Source organism: Aythya marila (genome assembly GCF_965140915.1).
Source record: "Aythya marila genome assembly, chromosome: 5".
NCBI lineage: Eukaryota > Metazoa > Chordata > Aves > Anseriformes > Anatidae > Aythya > Aythya marila.
The window spans coordinates 23,303,724-23,316,995 of record NC_139046.1 but is presented as its reverse complement, the minus strand read 5'-3'; the positions used below and the strand labels follow the sequence as shown (position 1 = coordinate 23,316,995).

General features: G+C 55.5%; 1 protein-coding gene across 7 annotated transcripts in view; it reads right to left on the bottom strand.

Moving 5' to 3' along the window:
* Positions 1-237: 237 nt before the first annotated feature.
* Positions 238-13,272, bottom strand: part of LOC309878431 (uncharacterized protein) — a 73,167-nt gene continuing 60,132 nt past the window's right edge. For all 7 annotated transcript variants that reach the window (XM_082760899.1, XM_082760905.1, XM_082760902.1 and 4 more), the window contains 8 exons: positions 9,276-9,385; positions 8,900-8,948; positions 7,458-7,578; positions 6,516-6,610; positions 4,789-4,854; positions 3,669-3,768; positions 2,335-2,487; positions 238-1,945 (listed from right to left, as the gene is read on the bottom strand). In XM_082760899.1, coding sequence (XP_082617025.1) covers positions 636-1,945; positions 2,335-2,487; positions 3,669-3,768; positions 4,789-4,854; positions 6,516-6,610; positions 7,458-7,578; positions 8,900-8,948; positions 9,276-9,385 — 2,004 coding nt within the window. In that variant the 3' untranslated portion in view covers positions 238-635. The remainder of the gene's footprint in view (positions 1,946-2,334; positions 2,488-3,668; positions 3,769-4,788; positions 4,855-6,515; positions 6,611-7,457; positions 7,579-8,899; positions 8,949-9,275; positions 9,386-13,272) is intronic.

Sequence of the window (13,272 nt, the reverse complement as noted above, 5' to 3'; positions counted from 1 at the left end):
CCTGGCTCACCCCTCCCCGCTGGCCTTGCCCCTCAAAAACTTCAACCAGAACGGCCCCGCCTGGCACCCGCTGCCGGGGGCGCTGCTTGGAGCCCTCCAGGCCCAGGGGCTCGCCTGCCCCAGCTGCCAACGCCTCCCCTCCAGGAGAACATCGGCGGGGGGAGGTGGACAGGGACCCTCGCCAGGAGCGGCGGGGAATTGCATAGACGGCCGGAGGGCTGCTGCCTCCCGCGGGTCTGGAAAAAAGAACTGAAGGTCTATTGCTACAGGAATAGAAACGCCGTTGGCCAGACGGATGGGGCAGCTGGGAGGACAGCCTCTCTTGCTGAGTATTTCGGACTCTGCTGCCTTGTGGCCACAGACCCACCGCTGGAGCTCAGGAGACAGGCAGAGAGCAACAAAGCACACGAGTTCACCTCCCTGCACGTCCCGGGGCTCGGCAAGTTCCAACGAGCGACCCGAAATTAAAGCACTTCTGTCCATAGAGAAGAAACCACGGGTGCAAACCCAGACGGAGTTTGTTGGCGGCTCCTGGAGCTCCGGCTGCCCCGGGCTCTCGTACCGAAGCACGGCTCCACGGGCACCGCGGGACCGGTGCCGCTCCAGCCCCTCTCATCACCTCCCTGCACGCCCCGCTAAAACGTCACCGATTTGGGCAGCTTTGCTGGGGGAGGAGAGGCTGAGCTGAAGCTGTTCTCGGAGAGGGATTTGGCAACCTGTGGGGATAATTTTGGTTTGGGGCTGAGGGGCGGCCGCGGCGCTTTCAGTGCATTGAATGCTTTCGGGGTGCCCTCCTGGGCAGCTGCTGCCCCCAGGACGGAGGCGGCAGGAGGCAGCAGGGAGGTGGCAGCCAGGGGCCGGCCGGCCTCGGGCAAGGGCATTGCCACCTGCTTTCTGTTCCACAAGTCTTGTTCTGTGGCGTGGGCCACGTGCAGAGGAGTGGTGGTTTTTACCACGGCGTAGGGGCTGTTCCCCTCGGCTCCCTGCTGGAAGGGGCGCCCCGGGGTCTCCGCCAAGAGGGGGGTGCTGCCGCCCGACTGCCTGTGTGGGGCTGGGCCCAGTCCTTCCGCTGCGCCCGCGCCCTGCTGCAGGCTGGCGAGCTCGCCCGTGGACGCAGACTTGGGTACCGGGCTCCTTGAGTCTGTCTGGGTCAGCAGCGCCGCTCCGCACAGCTGCTCGGCCTCGGGGAAGTCCAGGTGCAGAGCCGGCGGCGGAGGAGGAAAGGCAGCCAGTGCCTCCTCTTCCTCCCCATGCGGGGAAGACGCCTGCTCTACCTCTGGCGGGCCACACGCAGCAGGATTCGGCCGCCTCGGCGAGCTGTCTGCGTTGGAAAGCTGCTCGGCTGCCAAAGCCTCCCCGGCTGGTGCAGTCCCGGACGAGATGCTGGGGTCATGCAAGTCCATGGAGCCGTGCGGGGAGGGAGCAGGGCCGGGCGACTCGCACTGGGGCGGAGGCTGCGGGCCTCCGGGCCGTGCCGGTGAGGCAGCTCTGCTCCTGTGGCCGGTGGCGAGCAGCACCGGGCTCTCCTCATGCTCCCCCCGAGGTCTCCGGGGGTTGCCGTGCGAGGCAGGCTCTCCGCTCACCGCAGCGGCCTCCTGGCTGGCAGGGAAAGCCAGAGCCTCGCTTCTTGGTGGAGGAGGCTGCTGCTGCTGCACGTCCTCGGGAGCCTTCACCTCGCCATAGCACCGGGGGGGATGTAAGTGTCTGGCGGCCGCTTCGGTGGCGTCGCTGCCCAGCTGGTCGGGAGTCCTGGCGGCCACAGCGGTACCGGTGGGTGTCCCTCCTGGAGGCCCTCTGTGGGGTGGAGGCTGCGTGGCCTCCCTGTCCGGAGGCCGCTCGCCCAGCAGCCCGTTCTGGCCGTTGGCCGCCGCGTTGGCCTTCACGGCCACCGGGTTGAGGGAGAGCTCCAGGCCCAGGGGTTTGCGCGGGAACTCCTCAGGCTTCGCTGCGTGTGAGGGAGGGGAGACAGGGGGAAGAATAAATGACGTAAAAGAGGGATTAAAATAAAATAGAAGTTGGAATCAAATATGTATATTAACATCAAATGAGAAATATTAAAAATAAAGCAATAAACAAAAATGGAAAAGCAATACAAAGTAAAAAATAAAACAGTAAAAATGAAAAAAAAAAAAGCATTAAATAAATAGAGAGCCCCCCAGCAGTGTCCCGCTCACTGACAACAGCACCAGGAGGAGCACATGGGGGAGGACCAGGGCTAGGGAGAAGGCAGCGGCCGGGCCGAGCTGCTGGCCACCCCTCTCCTGGAAGATTGCAGCCCCTGGAGGCTGTGGGGAGACGGCAGCAAGGGGTTGGGGGGCTGGGGGCTCTGCCCACCTGGCGGGGGGAGGTCAAACTTCATCTTGCGCAGCTCGCTCATCGACACCTGCAGCTGCTCGATGACAGCATCGTCCTCGTACTGCAGCGACGCGGCGATTTTCTCCTGCAGAAACTCCCGCAGGTCTTCCAGCGTCATCTTCAGCAAGCGCTCTGAGGAAGGGCACAAAACCCAGCCGGGTGAGAGCAGTGGCGCACCCCGGGGCTCTGTTTTGGGAAGCAGAGCAAGCTGCTGTGCTCTGGTTTGCCTAGGTCAGAAGTGAAACCCGTCGAGCCAGGGGTTGTGCTGCCCTTCCTGTGCTGGGGTCTGAAGGTGCTGGCCCCTCTCCTGCTGCTGCTCGGGGCTGCGTATGCTGTCCCCCTCCTCTCACCCACCTTCCTGGCGGTGAGAACAGCAAAACGCAGGGGCTGGCAGGTGATGGGGGAGGCCAGGACACAAGTTTGGGGCCGTTTCTAGAAGTTCTCACCAAAGCCTCTAGGAGGAGGAAAAGCTCCACAAGACAGACCCCGACCCAACAGCTGCCTCCACCCATGCCCGCAGGCAGTGCTGCCAACCTGACCCACGCTGTCTTTGCAAACCAAGCCGATGCTTTCAGATTTCTTTCGGGGCAGTATGTTCCTAATTCAACGGAAGGAAGGGCAGGGTGGCTGTCTGCAGAAGCAGACTGTCTGCAGTCTGACTGCCTGTCTGCAGGCCCACGAGTCCCCAGTTCGCAGTATCGGCACCTCTCTGTCCCAGTTTTAGGATCTCACAACCTCTCAGGGCTGCAAAGCAAGGCCTGGGGGTAGGTGGGAGCACTTTCTGACTTTCTAGAGACGCTGGTCAGCTCATCTTGAAGTCCAAAAGGTATCGACAGAAATGTCACTACCTTGACATTACGTATGAAAACCAGGTTTTGGTCATTTTAGAAGTGTATCACCCTTCGTTTGACAACTCGATTCCACAACAAATAAGCAACAGCCAAGCTCAGTGTGCCTGCTTGCTTCCAAAAGTGATTTTGACAGTTGGACAGCAAGCTCAGGACCACGCGTTATAATCTGCTTTCTTTTGGGTGCTCCACGCCCACGCAGACTGCTGACAAAACAAGTTCAGGGTGAGCCACCCCCAGCAGCCCTCGCCTGGGTTTTGCTGCCAAAACTCAAGCTTTCTGAAGGTGGCGACTGCGCAGGAAGACGCTCCAGCTGGAGACAAAAAACTGCCTTTGGATGGCAGCACTGGCTTGGGCTAACCTGAGCTGAGCACCAAACCCTGTCCCCGGGCTGGTGGCTACGTGGCAGCTCATCCCCGTGCTGCCCAAGAGGCTCACCGCCTCCCCACCGTGCTGGGCACTTACTTTTGTGCAGCTTGAGAATGGTGTAGGCCATGGCCGTCAGCACCCGCTCTCCTTCCAGGATGTAGATGTCCCAGAGCCGCAGGGTGAGGGTGAAGGGCGTCTGTTCAAACACAAACAAACCCAGCCCGTTAGTACCAAGGCAGCAGCACTCGGCTACGGGACTGCAACGCTGAGCTTAGCGGCATGGCTACGTCCCCTCGCACCAAACATGCACCCCGGTGAGGCAGCTGGAACTCGTCTATAATGCAAAAATGTATTGTATCATCTAAGGTTTTGATTTAAAGTTAAACTTCCTGGCTTGTGATGGTTGGACTTAGTGACCTGGAAGGTCTCTTCTAACCTTGGTGATTCCGTGATTTTAAGAAACTCGGGTGGCTGCAGTTTGTACAGCTTTCAGCGACAAGAAAGGCAGAGCACATCCATGCCTGAGCTCAATCCCAGGAGGAAGAGACTGCCCTCTGTTTTATGTGAGACAGGGAAGCAGAAAATTGAGACTGTGGATGCACAGATACATTAAATATTGGCCAGCCTCCATCTCATTCTCACGTGTGCCAGCATAAGGCTGCCCCTAAAAATAAGGCAGTCTTGTCTTGGGTTTGCCAAATTAGCCTCGGACAAATCAGGGTAATTTTCTCATGCTTTCATATGTCTCCAGTGCACAGCCTGCTCATTTGTGTGTAACTGCTGCAGTGCAATTTGTTCGGGTTTGTGCCTCCAGCTCTTCTTCTCCATACACGTGTCCAGAGCCAAAGTGAGGTTAATTGCCACTGCACGGCCGCAGCAGCACCAGCGGGCAGGAGAAGCAGCTCCCAGTGGGCAGGAGAAGCAGCTCTCTGAGCCGGGAGGCTCCCAGCACTGCTGCAGGGCCAGCTCCCAGCTGCTATTTGCAGTGGGGCTGTCGGAGTTTGCTTGTCATCCACCAGGAATGACAGGCGGTTATTCTTAGCTTCTCCCTTGCTGAATTTCCTGCCTTATGGGAGCGTGCATAACATCCCACCTTATATATTATTAAAACCATCTTAAAATTATGATACTTCCTCCCCATTCGCTAGTAGAAAAACCAAGCGGGTTCAGCGTGCGAGCAGGTGGCAGAGAAGGACACAGCTCGCGGGGTCCTCACCCGGTCGATGAAACACTGCAGGAACCACTTGGTCGTGTAAATCCCCGTTGTCATCTGCTCCTTGTCCTAGGACGAGACAGCAAACAGAGACCCGTGTTTCAGCAGGCAGGCTGCGGGCAGCTCGAGTGATTTGCGGGGCTTGCTGGGGGTGGGCTGGGTGATTTATTGACGCTGGGGTCTGGGTGCAGGTTCTGGCTGTGGCTTGTCAGGCTTCTTGCCTCCCACACAAAGGCCCCTGCTTTAAATGGCAGCATTGAAGCCCCGCTCTGGTTCTTTATTCACTGAGTAAAGTCTGCAGCCAGGCTTCAGCCATGCCACAGCCGTGGGGAGGGACGTCTAAGAGAAGCTTTCCTGGCCTAATCCCCACCTCAGGGATTTACAGAAACCTCGCAGGAACCAAACCCATGAGATTACCAGTTGTGTTTCCATAGCAATTCCCAGCCCAGCCCCTCAGAGCACCACAGAAACGAGGACCCCCAGGCATCCCACCCACAAATCCACACCTGCACAGCCAAGCCATTGCTCGCTCCCCGCTGCCCCCACCTAGTAACTCCACTTCCCCGGCAGCTACACCTTCTGCCAGGGCAGAGGCACTGGAGAGGGAGCTGTGCCTCTTGTCAAGTGTTAAAAAAAAAACAACAAAATCAGCTGTAGACAGCTGTTAGGGGGAAATGCTTTCTAGGACTGCTACGGAGCACGCAGGCAAATCACCAGCATGGACACCCCCGGCAAGAAAATAGTTGTCCCACCTTAGAGGGCGCACACTAGGCCAGGAAACCACCACTACTGGCACCGACTGACTACCGGAGTCCCTTAATGAAGGCATTTTTGTGCTTGCTGGCTAGGGTTTGAGTTACTCCCATCCTCCCCCCTCTACCCCCAGTGGCTATAATGAAGTGAAAACCTGTCCTGGCTCCGTGTCGCTGACACGGCCAGGGCTGGCTCACTCGCAGCACTAAGCAGGAGCTGTTTCAGACGATGGCAATATAAACGGCTTTTCCTGGAGCCCTGCCACTGAGCCCCCTGGGAGCATAAGAAACCTTCAGCAGTCTGGCCACTGAATACCGAATGTCTAAAGCAAACGCAAAGGGGGAGGAGAGGGGGGAAAAAGGGAGCAGGTGTTGCCAAGCAGTCACCCAGCCGTTGGACCGCAGTCGACGCGTCCTGCAGACACCCCTCCAGCCACCAGATGGGCTCGTGCCAGCTGCTGGAGAAACACAGCTGGACACAGCAAGCCACGGAAACACGCAGCACATCTCACGCTGCTCCAGAATCGGGAGGGATTCTCCTGCCTTTCAAGCAGCAAAGCAGGGCAGGGAAGCGTTAAATGAAAGCACTCGGGGCTAATAACTGTTCAAGTAAAACTCCAGACATTCCAGCATTGCACTTTGGGCTTCGCAGCCGGTCTAGTAAGGCGGTGTTGGCCTCACTGCTGAGCCACGGCTCCTCCTGCTGCAGTCTCTAAGCCCTCCTGCCTGGCTCTGCTCAGGAAGCCTTCCAATTTTAGCAGTCCCTGCGCTAATGATAAACAGCAAGCAAATGACAGCCACTCCCCTGAGCAAGATTCCTGGGAAAAACAACTTAATAAACGCTTGCCTCTGTGTGGCTGAAGCAGCCATATAGTTAGAAATATGCTTAGTTGTGCGTGTATTTAGCAAAACATTACACTAATTGCTTTGGCATTAAAATGCAGCATTAGTATGGGAAGACTGATAACAAAGAGCTACCATGTGCTTCTTCAGCTTCGGGAACAGTTTGCTTAAAATCTGCTCATGGTGAGCTTGAAATCTCTGCAGCTTCGGGAACCCGGGAATGAAAAAACCTACAGGAGAAAAGACAAGAGGAAAAAATCAGAAGAGCTCTGGGAGCAAGCGGTCGCAGGGGCAGCCTGGTTTTGCAGACATGCATTCCCTGCGTGTCTGTGCCAGTGTGGGTACAACACCGGCTTGCAATCTGGAAGAAGATGCACTTGACAAGCCCACAGTGCATGCGTTATCAAACCTCCAGCAGGCTATCCAGCCCTGAAATCCCAGGATCACAGATAAAGCAGTGCTTTAGTAAAGAGCATAAAAGCAAGGCCAGACCCGGAGCAGGCTCTGTCGGGGCTCCTTCACAGAAGCCATCCAGAGTTATCAAACCGTAAGGGCTAGCCCTCCACTTCTAAAATAATCCTCTGCACAGATGACTTCTAACCACAAGTAAGATCAAAGGAACTTTCATGTGGTTGAAGAAAAATAATACAGCCCATTTGGTGGAATTGCATCTTCATAAAAATATAACGGCACGTAGCTCATGGCGTACAAAAACCAGCATTATGTGCTGCTCTTGGATGTGCTTCTATTAGGCTTTTTAAAAACTTGTAAGCTTAAGTTAATGGATTGCCAAGGGCAAGGCGCTTTGGAGGGAAGATATCGCCTCTGCAGCAGCGTTAATTACTGAGTATTAGAGGCTGGTGCTGATAAACCGCGTTCTTTGATGAACCTGTCTGCCTGGAGTGGAGTTCAGCTCCGTACTCTGTTCACGACGGCATGTAATTAAGCTTTACCTGCTTTAAAACGAGTACCTAAGGAGAAGCAAGGCTCTCCTGACCAAATTAAACAGCAGCCTCCAGCCTCCTCTCAGCAAGCCTCCAAAGGGAGAGTTGCTGCCTGCATCCCTCTCATCCTTACCATGCATTGCGTGCTTCTGGTTGGTCAGCAGCTGTGCCAGCGCCCAAAACGCATCCTCTTCATTCAAGTACATCAGCAGGATGGCTGCGATCTGACTCATCCCTTGGCAGTAGCTCACCTCCTGCAAGAGCCAAGGGGGCACACGTGCTCGCACGCCACTTGCGGTTCTCTGTGCAACCCTGTCAGACCCCAGTGATTCTGTTGCTGGCAAAAAGGTGCACACGAGGACCCAGGGGATGGGGCAGCACAGATCCTGGTCCCCTCCGGACCCGTGCTGCTGATGCTGCTATGCCAGGACGGCTGGGAGCAGCTCAGGTTGCCTGTGCCTCCCAGTCCTATTTCAAGGTCTGTCCCGTTTCCAGGTCTTTACTGTTTATTCTCAAGTTTACAGTTCCCATATGTCTGCAGAGTCTGCCATATGGTCTACAGCGTCCCACCTGCAAGGCTTTAAAATCTCCAGGCGCCTCCACATGATGGTTAAAACCAGCACGCAAAGCACTTCTCCCTCTTTCTCCCAGTCTAAGTCAAGAGCCAAGCTCTGACCCGGGCCTTTGAAAAGCCTTTTGGGTTTGCATCATCTGCTGAACAGCACCTTCCAAATGTTTATGCAAGACTTTAACGATGCCAAAGAGCCAAAGCTGGGGGGTAGGTTAGCAGGCGACTGCTTCTGCAGTGGACTGGACCCAGCTCACCCCACTGCCACCAGCCTCACCGGAGCCTAGTGGTGATGAAAAGAAATGGGCTTGAGCAGCCACAAGCCAACCCCTTAGTGGTGCCCACAGCTATTTCTGGGAATATGGGAGGGGATGCCCAACAGCACGTGGCTCCAATGCTACCTGGGACTCCTTCAGCCATGGAAGTACTGAAGTAGTTAAAAATTAAATCAATCCGGTTAGCTTTTATCCAGTCATCAGCACAAGGGAAGGCAGGGGCTTTGTTCCTTTGACTGCCACCCTGAGTCACCTGTGCCTCCTGGGGTAGCTGTGACCCCCTGTGGATGGAGGCAGTGCATTCAGCAGCTAATTTAGGGCTGTTCTGCCTATTGCTAAAAGTGGCTGGTTTGCTGTAACAAACCAGCATTTTCAACAAGGATGCTACTCAGCACATGACAAGTCAGGAACATGACGGGCAGACGAGCCCTCTGCCAGGAGGACGGTTTGTGGAAAGCCAAAGAGCAATTCCTTGTTTTGTGCTGGCACTTGCTCAAACCAAACCTGTGAGGCATCCCTTTACCGGGTGAAAACACAAACAAGGGAATGAAACAGCTGGGTGAAGAAACCTGGGCTTATTCTGCCTGTGAGCCTTGCAGCAGTCCGTACAAACCAGCAGTAGGACTCCAGCTGGGCTTGCCACTGCCTGACATATACACACCTGCCAGATATGTATATATACACGGATCAGGACAGTGCTTTGCACTTTAACTGGACTAACTTACTACTTACAGTGTTATAAACAGAGTACGCCGACAAGACGTGGAACAGAGCCTGTTGCCTGGGGAGAAAGAAGAAGGACACTAAAATGAACTGCCCACACAAACAGTGCTCAACACACCCGTTCATCGGGTTTGGAGCATCAGTGCTGGCTTTTTAGTCGTCTGGAAGCCACTGAGGCAGCAAGTGTTTTACAGCTGAACTCAATGCCTGCAGCCCAAGCCTCACCTCATGCCCGTGGTTTTTGGGCAGAGGTGGTTCTGCTCTCCTGTGAGCTGCTCCCAGCCCCAGGGCTGGAGGCCATCCCGGCCAGATCTCAACCCAGCCCCACTGCAGCCAACTTACCAATCCCCAAAGAGGTGTCTGAAGCCTCAAAAGCGGTACTCACTTCACTCCGTAGCGGTCCCGAAACATGATGTGGTTTCGGAAGGTGCGGTTAACGTCCAGATCTATCTGCTTGATTTCCGAGGACAAGCTCTTCGCTTGTTCTTTCATTTGCTGGAAGGGAGAGGGGCAGAGGAGAAGAAGGAGTCATGCCTCGTGTAAGCCCACCACCTCCCGCCGGGCGGGAGACGAAACATCTCCCCACAGCAGAAGCGGCAGCCCGTGAGGTGCAGGGGGGCCGCAGCGCGGTCCGGACAGCGAGCGGTGATCTGCAGGCTGGGGGTGAAGGGATGGGGAGCAGCAACCACAACAGGCCGCAAGCTCACCTCCTCACCGAGGCAGAGCAGAGGCGGCCGAGCACGACATGTGTCCGCACAGCGGGACGAGGGCCAGCATGTCTCGCCCATCCCAAGGGACCCCCGAGGCACGGAGCTGGCACACCCCACTCGCCCACCGCCGCGGCCTGTGGTGATCGCACCGCAGTCACCACCCCCACTGCCACAGCAGCTGGGCCCAAACAAGCCCTCGCTCGTCTTCAGACACACACGAGGAGTTTTCAGAGCTGAAAACCCTTACAATTAAATTTCACTGGGAAATTAGATTTACTGGGATTACTGGCGCCCGGCCTGGCACTCTCTCTCGGGGCTATAGCGAAGCACCAAGAGCTGTCGGTGCTGAAGGATGGGTGCACACCTGTAGCCAGCACATGGACACACGCGTGCCCACAGCACCGAGTCCCTGAGCTCTTCAGGGGCTTGGTCACAATAAAGTCCAAAGTATTAAGACTTTGGTTTGTCTGGGAAGTGATCCCTACTTCCCCTGCAGAAGAGAATCCCACTGGGTTTAAGGAGTTCGTCCTGAATCCCAGAAAGGCAGTTCTGGGGTACTGCCTTGTGCTGGAGCAATTGCAAGGCACTGGCAGAGTACAGAAGAGGAGCTGAACTCAAAACTGAGGATCCCCACATTCCCCCCACGCCAGCTTATCATTTAAAGCAGTGCCACCTGGAAAAAGGACTGAAGCCCAATTTAAAAAAATAAAATAAAGAAATTTGTACCAAAGCTAGGCCCACCCGAACCAACCGTACACTCAGGAGTCCCAAAATTGGACAGATGGAACTTAAGGAAAAATTTCTTTGGCGTGAGGGTGGTCAAAACACTGCAACAGGCTTCCTGGCAAGGCAGTTGATGCCCCATGCCTGTCAGTGTCGAAGAAGCATTTGGATACCAGCCTCATCGTTATGCTTTAACTTTTGGCTAGCCCTGATGTGGTCAGGCTTTGTGATCTCTGAAGGTCCCTTCCAGCTGAACTACTCTGCTCTGCGGTGCTCCACAGGTAAAGCCACCACAGGGTCCCCTCACAGCTTGTGTTTTGCTCCAAGCAGGCAGGCAAGGACCATTCTGGTACTGCTAAGCAAGCCTTTAGGTACTGCTTGTGATCACAACACCCTCCTTCAACATCCCCAGGGTTAGCTGCATGAAAACATTACATTTTGTGACTGCTTTCAGGCAGCCTGAGATCCCCCAGTAGGGTAGGGGCAGCAGAGGTGAGCAGCAAGCCTAGGGTCAGATCCCCTCCTCACTGGGGACTGAAGGTAACAGAGCTGCAGGGACGCTTCATCACCCGCTCGGAAGCTCCTTTGGATGCTTCCCAGCCTGCCACAAGGGGCCTGCAGGTTGCTGCTCACCTCCCGAGGTGGCCACACCAGTGCTGGGGGCACCACAGCTTGTTAGCAGCTGGAGGCTGGGCAAAGGAAATGTAAGTCCGACCTTGAAAGCAACTGTGTATGGAGGGATTCTTTTGAATTACTGCCTGAACAAGACAAGGCAGGGTAAGAAACATGACAAGAGAATGAGGATCTGATAAATGCTATCATTTCCCTGCTTTAAATCCTGGGCTCTCTGCATCCCCCCTTGGCAGGGTGCGCACCCTGCGCCACCTGAGTTCAGAGTTCCCTGCTGAAGACCCTCGTTTTCCCCACTAAAAGAGCACAGAAATCTCTCAAAGCCTGAAAAGAAAAAAGAAAAAGAAAACACACCACCTGTATTTTGACATTCTCTTCTTTGAGCCTCCCCAGACTTGGCTTGAAAAAGCACCACACCTGCCTGGGAAAGCAAGCGTGTGCCGAGCCGCATGTGCATGTGAGCAGAGCTTCTTGGGCACGGCTGCCAAACACAAAACCCAGCTACACTGAGAGGACCCTGATGAAGAGACGGAGAGCACCCACAGCTCCGAGGGCAGCTCCTGGGCCAGCTGCTTCCTAAAACGTTGCACTGAGGGGATCTTTCCCAGAGCCACCTGCAGCCAGCAGGACTCTGCTCTCCCCCAGCAATAGGTCTGCCCCAAGGGGCAGCAGTTACTTCGAGGCCATTGGGATTTTTTTGTGCCCCAGCTTATCCCCAGGGAGATACGGCAGCCTTGGGGCCAGCCCCTACAGGACAAGGGGCTGAGACTGACTCTTGGTTCCTTCTGAAAGCAAAATCTCTCTTCCAGGAGGTGCCCCTGACCCTCTTCTGGAGCAAATTAATGGAGAGCTAATTGCTGGCGGCAGGTGGCACCAAAGAGGAGGAGGATTAAGAAGAGCTTTTGGGGGGCTGCGTCCAGCAAAGCCTATTAACCCTGAAGCTCCTGCTTATGGCAGACCCCCCTCTGGAGCACAGATAAACACTCCTCGTGACTTTCATTTGTTTGCTTTGCTTCGCTGCCTGCACGGCACAGCTTCCCGGGAGGGAGCGTGATAAGAACCTGCACGCTGGGAGAGCTTCATTATCCCTGCTTGGGGCAGCGATCCCAGCCCCTGCTCCCCGAGCCCCCTCACGTGGCTCCATCCCAGCAGCACATGGCTATGAACATCCCCGCTTGACTAGCTACGCCGAATTAGCATCGCCCTGCTTATTAAGGAGCTGTTTCAGAAATGCCCACAACCTGCTGGACGCAGCACATAACCTCCTGCCTCCAAAAAGCGGGACAGCCTGCTCCTCGCCCCGCACGCGGCTCTGTCACACTCGGGGCTCTGTCACAAGAAACTCTGCTGCTCGGCCGCCCGGCTGGTGGTGCTGGAGGTGGTGCAGATGCGAGCAGCCAGCCAGCAGGGTGCTGCGGGCTGGTAAGGGTGCGCGGAGCTGTGCTCGGGGTGTGCGCGGCCCCCCGGGGAGCCTGCTTGGCCTCTGAGCTACGCTCACGCAAGCTACGTCGTGAAACAGGTGAGGAAAAGAAGCTAGGCAGCGTAAAGCAGCCTAGACATCTGGAGTGAAAAATAATAAAAAAAAAAATACAGCAAGCCCCATTACTTGAATTGCTGTTCAACACACGCCACAGAAATCGTTTGATACCAAGAAATCCATAGAAAAGTCTGCAGCATGAAGAGCTCTGGGAGGAAGCAGTGCAAGTGGGACTTTGCTCCTATCTGCAGAGGAAACAATGGAAATTGATTTTTAATAGAAACTTTCCAGATAGCACTCCTGTGATGACGTCTGAAGATAAAAGGCGACACACACCAGCTGCTTCAACCCAGGCTGTTTCAGTTCTTCCTATGCACTTCCAGCTGCACAGCTAAGTCATAAACTGCTCAAAAATCCCCCACGGGCTTTAAGATCTGCTCTCGCTCCGCTGTAATTGGCTTTCTCGACTACTGCCCCTTCACAGGCTGGTTCAAGGCTTCTGACCTTGCTGAAAGCTTCACAACGCCCCAAGTGAAGTTTTAAAGCACACCGAGGGGCCCGGGGCACCCACATCTGGCACCCACCTGCTTCAAGGTGCTCGTGGCCACTCCACGTCCCTCCTTTTAGCTCGGGGAGCCACCACGAGCAGCACCTTTGCTTTCTGTCCCCTCTCGTTCCCCGAAGATGCAGTAACATCTCCAGCAGCTTCGCCAGCCGCTTCCAGCAGAAGAGGTGGAAGCAGCACGCTGAGGAAAGCAGCCGGCCAACAGATCCCTGCCTGACATATGCGAGGATAAAGAGTTTATCCCCCTTTTGTCCTCAGCCCTCGCTGATTTGAAGCC